General features: G+C 41.4%; 2 protein-coding genes across 6 annotated transcripts in view; both read left to right on the top strand.

Annotated features, from left to right (window-relative positions):
* The window catches only part of LOC117213028 (tubulin polyglutamylase TTLL4-like), a 238,013-nt gene that overhangs the window by 213,850 nt on the left and 9,500 nt on the right, over nucleotides 1–14,663 (top strand). Inside the window, exon 1 of one of the 5 annotated variants that reach the window (XM_033458276.1) lies at nucleotides 1,265–1,855. The exons of 3 other annotated variants lie outside the window; for them this stretch is intronic. The gene's annotated coding sequence lies outside the window, so the exon portion shown is untranslated. Of the gene's footprint in view, nucleotides 1–1,264; nucleotides 1,856–5,634; nucleotides 5,849–14,663 lie in introns of those variants that run through there. One more of the 5 variants, XM_033458370.1, reaches the window with a different exon arrangement.
* On the top strand, nucleotides 12,281–13,765 carry LOC117213340 (enhancer of split mbeta protein-like). The gene has a single exon (XM_033458714.1). It carries the CDS (start codon nucleotides 12,575–12,577, stop codon nucleotides 13,196–13,198), a length of 624 nt encoding a protein of 207 aa, XP_033314605.1. The 5' UTR covers nucleotides 12,281–12,574; the 3' UTR covers nucleotides 13,199–13,765.

Below are 14,663 nucleotides of genomic sequence, written 5' to 3'. Positions count from 1 at the left end.
GCACGAACAGAAGTCGAACGACTTCCTGGAAAATTCTGATAGCGTAGAGAATGTTTACGAAAGAACATTTTCAACCGTGAGAATATTTACGTATACATCGTCTAACGTGCATGCATTCTACTATGTTTGCTATTTAAGTATCACCGCATGTATTAATATCGCACGTTTAACTATTATCATTTTTGTGGTTTATAATTCAGTCTCGAGATAAGGTAGTCGTCAAGTGATAAAACGATTCTAGAAAATGTCACAATTACGCGCAATTGTTAATAAACATTCTGCGTGATTATTACTCACGTAACTACGACGAGTAGAATTCTCGCTAAAGAATTTACCATCGATACGTCAGTACGTTAATCGCTAGACGCTTTTATGAAAAATAGCATACTAATCACCAAGTATCATACCGCTACTTATCGCGTTAACAACGTCACCTATTCACGACACGAAGCAAGAACAAAAAAAATTAATCGATTAATCTGCGAGGCGCTGTTTCCCACACGCAACCATCCAAGCGTCCCTTTAACCCTTTTAACCTTCGCTCGCTTCCCACAAAAAGATTTACACACAATTACCGATTACCATACCACGGCTCGTCCAAACGCAATCTTACGAGCAACGCCGTCTATTCGCAGCACCAAACCAATCTCCCAAGATTGGAAGAAATTAACCATCTTCGAAACACCATATATCAAACGCAACAACTCGAGAGTCACTCTGAAGGAACTCTACCCTTCTACACCTTCCCCGCTTCGTCGTTCGCATAGATTCGGATTATGAAGGATCCAGCGCGATGTCAGTCTGGAGAATCTGCCGTATAAAGGGGAATCATAAGAAGGAAGAAAGCAAAAAGAATACAAGGAAAAAAAGTAGCGAGCGAAGCAAGGAAGAAAATAAGGAAAGGGGATCGTCGGTCGGTGTGTTGGGCAGGGTGCCGACCGAGATGTGGGCAACAATATGGCCCGTGCTCGGTACAATAGCCTCGTATTATGTGCACAACAAGCGGCAATGGGGCCACGCTAAGGTTACATTACCGGGCCAGGTTGGCTCCTCTTCTCTTACAAAGAGGACTCACGGCTCGGTGCACAATGCGACCATCCAAGTGCAAGAAAGATACGAGACTCCTCTCTCTGTGTTCCCACATAAAGAGCATTCGCGTGTATGTGTATTTGGCCAGCGTATCAGCATACGTATACACGTAACGTACACTGGTACAGTGGTGTGCGCATGCACAAAGGCCACGCAGACGGTTGCGAACGCGTGTTCCTTGCACGTGGTGGGGACGTTCAGGGCTTCCTCAGGCCTGAGAATCTTCCCACGTTTCTCGTAGCACGAGCCAAGAGTGTACAAGCGAGGAATTTCGGAGGCGAGGCGGCTACCCATTCTGCGGTGAAAGAAGAAGAGAAAGAAAGGAAGGGAGAGAGAGAGAGAATCGTGAACCTTGCGTCGGGGGTTCGCCATTCGACGAGGATGGGCGAGTCGAACGACGCGCGATTTAAAGCGAGAACGAACGATCTACAAGCGCTTTCGGTGCGAGAATGAAGAAGAGGGAGACGAGGAACAGTGCGGAACCGTTTCGTATACCAGCACGTTCCGAATTAGCGTCGCTGAACTGTTGCCGATGGTGGTGCGCCGGGTCGCTGACTACTCTTCTTCTTCCACCTTCTCTGCCGTGATACCGTGTCCCGGCCTGATTGTCTCGGTATATAGTAACACCGAACGTTAAACCAGAAGAGGGAGAGCCGAGCGGATCGAAGACGCTCTGCTGCTTTTTCGGTAAACATGCTGTTCCGGCGTTCGATGCCTCCTCGTACGTGCACTGGCTTCGTTGGACGATATTGATTGCCCCTTTCAGGTAACTCACTTACTTAGGCTCCTCTCTCGCGCTCTCTTTCTATCGTGCTCGTTTTTCTTTCTTTTTTTTTTTATTCTTTGTCTCTTTTCGTCCACGCAGTTAGTCACGCATCTTGCGTTTCTGCAACCTGCATATACCATTTTTGAATATTTTTGGATATTTTCGAGTACTCGGAGAAAGGTTCGAGCTACTGTTATAGTCTTCGAAGTTTAAAGGATATTTCATTTTTGTATGGTTACTTAGGAGAGTCTTTGTACACTTTATGAAAGGGAAATATACCTACGGTTTAGACAAATGATTTATGCAGTATTTATTTATTGGCAGACGAAGCAACAATTTTGAATGATCGATTGTTAAACATTTTATTGCCCGATCATTCGAATGGAATTTAACATACGATGAGAATGTCTACGGAAACGTGACGATACGTATTCTTAGCTGCAATGTACGCTGCAATATTAAATACTTAAACACAAATATTTAAAATACTTAATGCTTATACTAAAAAGATTTAAGTCTATTTGTTATATATACGTAATACGTAAATCCCCAGACAAAGGGGATTTGGATTTACTAGTTACGTAAGAATCTTATCCTTACTTAAAGGATATATCTATCACATCACATAAATTTTACGACTTCAGAAAAATCCCTCTACTCTATCTCTACTTCAAATAGAAGATGAGAAGGAGAGCAACCAACAATTTTTTAAAAGATCTGAATTGAAACATCCCTTCGAAAAACGATATTAACAAGTACCATTCACACATATACGATATTACAAAGTAGAGGATTAAATAATGTACAAATTGATTAATTTTTAATATTTCAACAAAGTTCTTCCTAATTTTAGAAAATTATATTCTTGGAAAATGGAAGAGAAATGAATCGATCCTTCGAAACATCTAAATTGGCATATCCCGTTAAAAGACGATATTAACATTGTGCCAACTATCGTCTCGCTCGATATTATTATACAGGGTGGTTGGTAACTGGTGGTACAAGCAGAAAGGGAGTGATTCTACGCAAAAAAAGAAGTCGAAAATATAGTATAAATTTTTTTTTTAATTTTCTTCTTTTCTCTCTTTTTTTAAATTTTTCCATCGAGACGACTATCTACAGTGAGATCCGTTATAACGTACCGCACGCGTACCGAGCGGAAATTCAAAATCGATTTTCTCGAAAACAAAGCCTCGAACGAAAAATGTTTATTCTATATTTTCGACTTCTTTTTACGCGTAGAATCACCCCCTTTCCGCTTGTACCACGTTACCAACCACCCTGTATAATTCACCTATTCGCCAATTTTTAATATTTCAACCTATTCCCCGAGCGTTTATTCTATACGTATATAGCTTCTGGCGATATAATTTCGAGAAGTTATACTGGTGTAAAATAAAAGGGAAACGAGTGGATCATTCGATAGATCTAAATTAAAATAGCTCGTGGAAAGAAGGGAAGAATAAAAGCGCCTGGCGAAGAAGAGGTTTGAATCCGATCGGCCGTTAGCATAGTATCACATCACTGCAGGGTCGTTAATACGATTAATAATAACGCAAGCCAGTGTGTCTCGATGATACCGGCGTGCCATCGCGGATAACGCTCGTTTTGTTCAGCTTAACAGGCACACGGTCGCGTGGACGCGCGCGCGCGCGCGCGCGACCAGCCACCACATCCGGCTCGGACGACCAATCAGTGTAATTATCCTACCGGTCTCTCTGCTGCTACGCACTCATGGTAATGCCTCGTTTTCGACGTCGCGTCGGCAGCATTATATCAGTCGACCTGGAAAAAGAATCGCGTTTCATCGCGATCCGAACGTTTAAAACCCTTTCAGTGGAGATCTCGTAGTCCGGGATCGTTCTGTCACGATGAAATTAATGACGACGCGTGCACCTGTTTCGCGATACCGCGTTTAACTGCAAATTGATGTATCTGCGCGGTTTTATTGTAAGATCCTTCCCGGTTTTCAAGGAAAGGAAGTGAATGTAAACTTTATTTTTGATACTGAAATTATTGGAGTGAAACAAACGAGCGATTCGTAATTTTTCGTAGAAATTTTTACGAATTTACGATCACGCTCTGCTGGGAATTTTATTAATATTCTTTAAAAATCGTAGGAAACGACAAGTATCGTTCTATTGGTTTCTTCGATTTTAGTGCCGCTTTACGATTAACCCGTTAACGCCCGCTGTATTCGAAAAAGTTCACCCGATATATAGCATCGCGGTAATTCCAGGCTTGAGATGGGCCTTTAATGGATAAATAAAGAATATTTTTATTCTAATGGCTAAACGCGGAGAGAACCTGTTAGGCTCCAAGATATAGTCAAACGATTTGGTTTTATAGTTATGCTTTGTGTTAATGAAAGATTTTTATATCTTCGATATTTTAATATTACGACGATGGAAAAATGGATGGGGAAGCATGCGTTCAGTTTTCGTGTCAAACAAATGAACAACTTTGATCATCGATCGATATACTAAATTTTAGATATACTACTTCCTTATGAAAAATAGAAAATATAGCTTATCGTCTTCTTCTTTGTCCTTTTTATAATTTATATACCTTTCCATACATCTTACATTCTAGTTTTATTGATGTGTCAGTGCAAGCCAAAGCCGTTTCATCGCCACGAAGAAATTAGTAGCAAATGTACGTACATTTTAGTTTCTTTGAAACGAGTTTTATATTACAGACGCTGTTGTCTAGAAGCGTTAATTTATGCAGACTTTGATTTATACCGAGCAGTTAGAGATTTCTGTTAGTTTTTCTGTCTTCGTTTTAATATTAACGTTATATCGTCTGTACGTGTGTGATTAACGATGACGTTTCCTTTTTTTTTTTCTTTTAGACATTTTTCACCATTAATTCATCGATCTTTTGTTACTTTATACTCTGTTAACGTTTGTTGCGCAATATATTGGATCTTTTAAAGATTTTATTCCTCGTAGAAGCTTATGGCAGGTAGGCAATCGAAGTTTCCTTCTAAACGTTATATTCGATTCTTCTTCGTTCTCTGTAAAGATATTTCTCCTCGTTATCGATGTATCATCTTCTTGGAACCAGTGAAACATTAAGCAAGCGCAACATTGAGATATCGTAGTCGTCCGTAAAACGTTAAAATAAAATCGATCTTAAACTGGTTCGATTATAAGAATCACGAAACGCGATTCGAAGAAAGCCGTCGTTTTGATCAATTTCATCGCGTGATTCAGCTCGCAGTCCTACGTTTCTATTTTCAGATTTAAATTCATGCAAAGACGATTAGTCAGTCGATAACCGAGAATTCGAGTCGTAAAGTACTCCAATACTCCCGTTGCCTAAAAATTAACGCTCTTTCGATCTCACTTTCAATTGCACTTCCTCGAATTACTTTGCAGGAAAAATATTTTTCCGGAAACGATAGACGAATTACGTATCACGACGTTTTATTAACATTAGCATATCAACGCCGCGATCAACAAAATATCAGACATTGCGCGAGTCTAGAAGAGTCGTTACAGGCATCGATGTTTTATTTATAAAAAGCAAAATGAATCATCGACCCTCGATTAATAAGAACGTAGCAAGTACGTGCTCGTAATCGACGAATAGAAAAAGATTTTAAAATTAAATTTGCAACGATGATCGAGTGGGCTATTGATGCGGGCGCATTAATAATAAGTAGATGACACATCAGTACGCAGTTGACGAAATTATTTCAGCGTAACCGAGAAGTCCGGCACAATGCCAAAACGAACGCGAAAATATATTGTGGCGGCACCGGCACAATTGTATCGAACACTCGCGTGTCATAGATAATAGAGTGCAAGATAGGAGAGCCGAGACAGTGTTTCTTTATCTTTGGTTGCTCCTCTTGGTGCTCAGAGCGCGTACGATACCTGTGATATGTGTATTTCCATATTTATAGAACATTATTGTACGATACAGTGATAAATCGTCTATCTTTCAATTTCCTGACTGGCATTCGTCGTGGAAAAGATACGAAAGGTAATATACTTCCGAGTAATATTTCGATGATTTTTGAATATTTAACTCGCTCGACGAAACTATTGATCGTGTACGTTTAACATCATCGAAGAGAATTTTTTAAGTTTATTTATAATTTCGTTTGGATGATAGGTGAATTTGTTTGGTGTCTATGTATTTTGTGTTTGTGTAGTATGCGTGTATTAAGCACACGTATATGTAAACTACGAGTTGCTGAAAAATGTGAGATACGTCGATACGAAGGTAAAACGCAGGTTATTATGTAACTGAGAAATAATTCCGCTGAAAGTGTCGACCTTGCTATTTAAAAGCAGATATTGCCATTCCTAGTTGGAGAAATCGAAAGATCGATATTTCGCTATACTCTGTCTCTCTCTCTCTCTCTCTCTCTCTCTCTCTCTCTCTGTAGCAACGATAATTTTACGCCTCGTGTTACTTTGTCAAAATTTTCTTTCGCTGTATTATCGTAGAAGCGATAACGACGCTTATACAGATTAAAAATGTCTTATCTTCGATCTCGAACTTTGAAGTAGAACAACGACACAGTCGTGTCGAATGACATCGTAGGCAAAAATTAATACGTCTATGCTATATTTGTCCGTTGCATTCGTTAAGTGTAAATGCATTTTGTGAAAGTAATTTGTCTTTTCACGTATCTTACTTCGTCAACTTTCTTTCGTCTATCAAATCGTGTCAAACCCGCCATTCTAATTTTTCAATGTAACGCACGTATAGTATATCGTCCAGCGTTGAAACCAGAATCCACGCGAAGAGAAATAGAATGAAAAATACGAGCGCCAAGGGATGAACTTCGGCTGTTTCATATTTTCGAAACAAACTCTATCAGCAATCTCGTTTTACAACAGAGACGTTTCTCTTGAAAACGATATACTGTCGTACAACGACTCGTAAAACGAAGCCGATCGCCAGTTTAAAAGTCCATCTCGTCCAGGTGTAGGAAAAAACAGCAGCGAAATTCTTTAACGAACGACAAACGGACACGATCGTTGCGGCCGATCCATGGCTCCACGAGATCGGCTTTCGCAGTTTAGAGGTAAAGCCTCGTAAATACTCGGCCGGCCCACTCGGACCCGTGTTTGGCCTATCGGCTTCCAAAAGGGCTAAACACCTCGTTAAGTCCCGCAAGCGAAACCTGTCCAAGCGGCCTGCGCCAGGGACGGGCTGCTGCTGGTCATTAAGATCGCACGCTTAATTCGAAAAATCGGCTGCCGAGCTGCACGATCCTGGCAACCTGGAAACCGGTTACTCATACCACAACCACGGCGAATCCTTTTCTAATGCCGGTCAAACGTGTCCCAAGAAAGTGAACCGGTCTTCTGTGGATCATCGGTGGTGCAAGCGGAGAACTTGGATTATCGTGCGTGCAATACACTTGGTGTTGTTTCTCCAGGGTTGTTTCCTAAGGGATGTTTAACGCGAGCTTGTCACTCGTACGAAATTCGTGTTGGATAAAGGGTAGAATGTGGTCTTTGGTTACGTTTCTGTTTTGTTCATTATTATCGGTATTATTACAGATCGCTACTGCTCGTGAATTTATGGAGAATTTGAAGAGCAGAAGTATCACAGAATGCATGTCACACGAAGATTATTCATGAAAATATGATTGTTTCTAAATGCGATATGCGTAGTTACAGATGCATAAATTTCACGCTGACAGAATTAATGTTGCCTTTTACTGTGACAAAAACATGAGAAATTATGGATATTTACGTATGCTCGTATCTAAATATTCATATTTAAAATATTTATGAGCATAACTAATGGAACAGCACTTGAATAAAATATGTATTTCTTATGCACTGACGAACTCAAATTCGCAAATTCTATTGCACATTGATCTATATACAAGTAAATCTGAAAATGCGCGCCAGTTACGAGATATTTAGCTCAACGTACAACGTACGTACTTCTCAACATCCAAATTTTCTACGATACTTTTGTCAAATTCGCCTAGCTATAATTACAAAACCATTAATTTTCTAGGAATTTCTCTAACAAAGAAACAAAGGACACCCTGCTATGCGAACTCCTGTTCTCTACTAATCTTTCATTAAATAATTTACAACTTCTGCACGCATTTTCGGATCAGTTTCAAACCTGACCAATGCAACCGAGTCGATCGTATCTCATTACGACATCAATGAAATTCGGAAAATATTTGGTCTCAGGTGCACGAGACGAACATAAAGCTTCGCTGTGATGAATATCGAAATAATTTCGCGAGCCAGTGTACCTCGTGCCAAATATTCTACTCAGCTGGTAACGAAGCTCGACCAGCGCGAAAGAGGACGCGTAGCGATCACGCGACTATTTCAATTGTTCCACATCGAGTAGAATAGAAACTGGTCCAGCGCGGTGAGGCGCTCGATCGGCACTCGGCTCCGCCAAGTCGTGATTCAGCGGCGCGGTCGGAAGCGGCGAGTGCCAGGAGTGGTGGCGACACGCGCGTACACGTGCTCCGCGTCGGTGGTATTCCAGTGAATCAACAAGTGTCGTGGCTCTAGCCGCGGCGATGCACCGCGACAACGCGTCGCCCGGATTCCGATAAACCGGTCAAAGCGACCAGGCTGTCGTCCGCTTAGCTTCTCCGCGTCGCAAAAACTACCGTCCCAGAGAACTTGTTCCTTATCGAAAATTCGATGTCGAGCGCCTGGCATGCCGACAAGTGCCACGTACTACTACACCGCGTCTCACGAGACGCTGCTTTCCCAGCGTCGTAAGATCCGCAGATCGCTAGATTAGATGGGAATGGTAGTGACGTATCGCGAAGATCGTTTAATCGTTTAATCGTCGAGATTAATGAGTAAAACTTTTTTATTTTGAAGTACGGAGAAAAAGAAGAGAATCAAAGAGAGTCGTCGTAAGATACGAAAAATAGGGACACGTTCTGCGAAATTATTCGGTTGGCAACTAAGTGATTGCGGATTTTGTCAATACTACCTAATGACAGTTGCCAGCCCAATAGTATGAAATTATACAAACGAGTCTGTCAACTTTTCTTTCCATGTTGTAATCATAGTGTTTTACTGTACATTATATTGGGTTGGCAACTAAGTGATTGCGGATTTTGTCGTTAGGTGGTATTGAAAAATCCGCAATCACTTAGTTGCCAGCCCAATAGTATAGGGACAGGAAAAGTTAAGAAATGTACAGAAATTGTTAACATTGAAAAATATACGGTTTAAGCGGAAGATGAATTAAACGGAGAGTAGTATCGTTCGCGAGCATACGGATACTCTGATCGATTTCCAGAAACGATATTTGAACTTGGTCAAAGTGTACAAATTTATAGTTGGACGGCGATTTTGTACGCGTTTGTGAGACGTTTAACGATACAAAAGCCGCGAGATATCGTGGTATGAGAGACAAATAGATCGCATTTTGTTCGTTCTATAGAAATGTGTGTTTGCATGAATATTCACAGAGTAATTTGAATGTTAAACTCTGGAATACCTCGCATACCAATAGAAACGTAACGCTATTTTTATCAGTTTTGAAAATTGTTTAGGAAACAGCACAGAAATGAAGGAATCCGAAGGAAAAGGTTGTCGGTGAACCGACAGACAGTTAGTTTCACAGCTACAAGTGACAATATTATTATTGAACATTGATTTTTAAGAATTAATTTTATTCAAAATATTCTCTTAGACGTGAATGGAATTTACATTATAACTTGAGGAGTCAGTGGCTCTTGAGCTTCGTGCGTGAAACGTCTGGCTATGTTTTTTGTACTGGTTGGATCGTAACCTTTGGAAGGCTGGTCGTTAACCCTTTTCCTACGGTGCGCATAGTCGAAATTGTTTTGAGAAGGCATGTTATTAACATATTATCGTGTCTTAGGGATTCAAATGAACTTATGATATTTAATAAACTTCGTGACTAATTTATACCGCAGCTCTGAAAGAAAAATAAGGCGAAACAAAACCAGAAACGTTCAAGTTTTTAGCAAACATTTAACTTTTGCTAGTCTTTGTTGCGTTTTAAGCATTAATTATCAGAAACGGAAAAATGGACATCGAAGAACAGCGTACAATTTACATTGCGATATGAATTTACTTAATCGGTCGTTCCTTTTATCCTACTTTGCAACGTCGATAATTGTATAACAATATTTAATTGATATTTAGTTATCAGCCAGTAAAATCTAAGAAAGCCGTGTAATTTTTCCCCGAAATTGAAAATCTGCTTGTCCAAGTAACCCAGGGACGTCGCTTCCGTCACAGACTTCATCCAACAATAACAATTTAGTCAAAATAATATTCATCCACGATATTCATTAAAAGCATCTTATTTAATCAAAGAATCTTCATAATAATAACAATAATAACGTATCTTTAGCGGCCATTCGCATAATACACGTAGCCATAAACTGCGGCGAAGGACATTATACCGGTGTTCCGAAAGAGGCGAACGATTACCGCGAGCCAACGTTGCACGAACGTGTAAATTAAAAAAAGACGAATATTTCACGCGTTGCGACGGAATATTTCTTGCGAGCCAAACTATTTGACGAGTTAATTACCACATCGAGTGGCTGCCAAAGGAAATGGATTATTCGTTGAGCGATACACACCGAAGATATGACAATTTTTAATTAACCTCCGGCGAAAGCGTTTTCGTGAAAGTCGCAAAAAAATTGCCCACATTTTTCTTCTTTTCGTTCGAGTTACGTATTTCTGGATATCACCGACTATTTATTAAGAGGCCATCGTCCATTATCGATCGTGTTTGAAGCAAAAGTTAAGGCTCGTCGATGTTCGTTTCGTGTAATGAATAATCAATCAATCAACGCATTTCCCATGATAACAGTTTGACGTTGATTAACAAGTGTTTAAAGAGAAATAGAACGAAGAGATGGAAACGTGTAATGGCTTGTAACGTGTATTTCCACCGATACATACAGGTGTATGACACTTACATGACACGAGAAAACAGAGCACTATCAAAATCAGCAGGTGGAGAGGGAAAGTGTTTCGCGAGTTTCTTCACGGCCATATGAAATTCAGGATATTTTATTCATGAACGACGATCTTAAAAATAAACCGGCTAGTTGAAAATTTAAAATGCTGAATGCTTGATTGCGTTGTGCTTCGCGAATATTCATTATCGCGGTATTTTTCAACGACTGTAAACGTTTTGAATAAAACTAAGAGATAATTGAGTGAAAAAAGACGAATTTACGATTTTATTCATATGCGTTTACCGCGAAGAAATAGCACAGCCAATAACAAATCTTACAAAATGTTTATCATCTTTTGTTACTTTCCAATCTCTGGAATCTCATCTAAAAAAATTCCGCCAAGATCAAACTCATCTCTTTCGATAAATTTCTATCGATAACTTCATGCGTTTACGGCTCTTCATATGCAAAACAAATTTGTTACTATTATACATTAATCTACTAGAAATATGTTAACGCATAGATGGATTACTTCCAAAAAGAACGTAAAAATTCGTTCAAATTTGAAACAGCTTTCTTAAACAGCTTATCCTCTATGAATTAATACGGATCAAATATTAAACGTTTCTCCCACGTGGGCTGAAATTCTATCCAAAATCGCATCCGCGAGCGTATTCGCGCTCGCGCGATAGCATCACCAACAATATCGTTCTCGGCGGCGACGAGGAGCACAGAGGCTCGAACAAAAGCGACGAACAAGAGAAGCGGCCAGAAAAAGCAAGAAAAAGCAAGAAGAAGTAGAAGACGAGGCGAGCAGTAGCGGAAGAGAAGAGCGAGAGAAAGAGAGGCTGCGGGAGAAAGAGCGGGAAGATTGGAGCGTATCGCGCGGGTCGTCCTCGTGCTGGTCGCGCGTCATGGCGTGTGCTCGCCGCTTCTTTTTTCCCCTGGTCTTGACTGCCCTGCGCCCCGTATCGACGCGGGGGCCAGGGGTAAGAGTAGTAGGAGAGAAGCAGAAGCAACGACAGAGCGGCAGCACATCGAAGAGATGCCCATTCTCCTCACCCCGAGCCAGAATACGTGCAGGTGTGCACGAAAAGGTCCTCTCCCGCGCGCTCTCTGGCACCAACGAAGGGGCCCCCTTGCGCCACTCGACCGTGCACACTCAAACACACGCACGGATATACCGCGACACACGTGTACACTCACTGAAATACATAGACGCGCACACAGAGCGCCGGGAGACGCGTGGAGGGAACCTGTGCCGGGCCCAACAGGCCCCCGATCTGTGGGAACTGTTCGGCCCGCGAGCTTCCCACGATACGCTCCGGCTGCTGGCTGGCTGTGTACGGGCTGCAGGGTTCACTCGTGCGTCTCCCCCCCTTTCCGTTCCCTCTGTCCCCGTGGCCGACACCCTTCTCCCCGTGGCCGACACCCTTCTCCCCGTCAAGAGCCCATAGATTGCACGGAAGGGGCACCACGATGGGACAGTTGGTGGGAGGGATCGGTGAAGGGTATAAGTAATCGGTCGGTCCCCACCAGGGACTCAGAACCGTTGTGAACACGGCAGTGTACGCTATTCTCGGCACTCCGAGAGAACGCATACACACTCGCACGCACACACCAGTTATACATAGTATCTTGTAACGCATATTTCGTGTGCGTCATCGAGTTACTCTTATCGAACTGTATATTTCTGTCAGCCTATCAATTGGAACGTTTCGCGTTCCTGTCGAATTGTTTCTGAAGGGTGGGCTGGTTTGTGACAAGTGGCAAGTGAGGAAGAGACTCTTATCGTTCTGAGAACCATGACACCGCATACCAGCTACACACCGGTCGGCGGTATGGAGTACGAAGAGCCAGTGTCGAGGACTTATCAGTACAGAAAGGTGATGAAACCGATGCTGGAGAGGAAGAGGCGGGCCAGGATCAATCGTTGTCTCGATGAGCTAAAGGACCTCATGGTGACCGCTCTGCAAGCCGAGGGCGAGAACGTGGCGAAGCTGGAGAAGGCTGACATACTCGAACTCACTGTTCGTCACCTTCACACGCTCAGGGCTGCCAGAAGGCTGACTCTGACACCGGAGAACAGCTACGCGGACAGATTCAGAGAAGGATTCACCCAGTGCGCGCAGGAAGTGTCGTCGTTCCTGTCGACTCCTGTGGCAGCAGCCGTTCATCCAGCCGCCGGTGCACAGTTAATGAGACACCTTGGCGGATGTCTGCGGCGACTCGAAGGACCAGCGTCGACGAACACCGCCACCACCACGGTGACCGCTGTCAGTAAAACGACACCCGCTGTCAGTCCAGCTGCCAGCGTGATGATCAACGTGCCACAAAACGTTTACACGCCGCCACAAAGTCCTGTCAGCGTGGTGAGTTCTTCGGGCGAATCCACGGAATCTTCTAACGCTGTTTGGAGGCCGTGGTGATGGAAAAATCCGAGAGCACGAAGTTTGATCGATAAAGACGACGCAGATGATCGAAGATTCTGAATTAACAATTCGATTTGATTTGTTCCTTCCTGGTGAAGAAACTCTGCCGATCGTGAGGCAGAGGCGGCACAGCGAATGGGAGGAAAAACGACGAATCATTTGTCTTCCATATATCGAAAATTGTTACGCCTCGTTTATGTTGATCGAGGGCGTTTCCAATTAATATTCGTAATATTAATGTTGCTTTGTTAAGTAATCGAATATCATATCCGGCACCGTTTTCGAGAAGCTCTTTTTCTCTCTATTTCTTCTTTTTCTCTCATCCCACTGTATTGTAAATAGGTGACGAAGCTTTAAGTGACACGTCTGTGATAGGGTTCGATTTTGTACCTGACATATAAACTATATTCTCGTAAAGTAGAAGGATTATTATTATTATAGATTTTAATTTGTTATGTTTAAGAGACAAGATTTTCTTTAGACGTAACGATGTCCACACGGTGTTTTTGTTAAAACCGATCGCACGTCGTGCAGGAATAAATAAACACATTGTTTCAATCTTAATCGTTCTTCTTTGTTCTTTCGTTTCATCGATCCTTTATCCTTGGTCCTTTAAACTCCTCAGTCTCATTATCGTTTCATTACGTCAATGTTCACTGCCTGTTTCATTTATATTTATTAATTTCTGCCTAAAAGAAGAGACAGAATGGTATGAAAACATACTGTTGATAAATAGAAGATATTTTGTATGATAATCAGTGGTAAAATATAATATAAATAAAAATAAAATAATAATCAGTGGTACGTTATTTTGTTAAAGTCGCAGTTCCTCTGTTATTTAACAATAACAGCTAGCAATTGTTACGCAGCTCTAATTCTTTAGAATTCATCGATCTATTCGAAGAGAGAATGCGATTTTGCTTCATTTCATCTGAGTAACTTTGAATGTAAAAATTATTTGGAAAAAAATTGTAGGCAAGGAAACTATAAAATTTCCATTGCAAGAATTTTGAAATTCTAAAACTGATGATCGAAAGAATTAGTCGTTAGAAAAATGCGCTGAATCGCAGGAGAAGTAACCTCGATAATCGAATATATGTTATTTTGAGGAAATTGTACGCAGTTACATTTTTATCCGGCAAAATGACATTTCATGTACATACTTTCGCGAGAAACTGACTTTGTTTTTAAGAAACCTGGCAAACAGAAATATATAAAAACTATGGACGTTGTGTGCAAAGAAAGAAGATTCAAGGACTAACCGAAATTTAATGGAATAATTTATCGCTTGAAATTTAAATCGTCTCCATCGATCGCCGTGAGTTTCATCGGAAAGCCGGTCGATAGCTTCGTTTTAATTTATAATTTCGATGGAAAAATACAAGAGCATGGTGTCGCCCACCAAAAAAGGAGTGTGCTTCAAAAAGAGAGCACAGGTTTGGGGAACAGAAATTATGTCACT

The sequence above is a fragment of the Bombus bifarius genome, unplaced genomic scaffold (genome assembly GCF_011952205.1).
Source record: "Bombus bifarius isolate JDL3187 unplaced genomic scaffold, Bbif_JDL3187 scf7180000007966, whole genome shotgun sequence".
NCBI classification, from domain to species: Eukaryota; Metazoa; Arthropoda; class Insecta; order Hymenoptera; family Apidae; genus Bombus; species Bombus bifarius.
The sequence above is the reverse complement of the archived record's forward strand: the minus strand, read 5'-3'. Positions and strand labels throughout refer to the sequence as shown.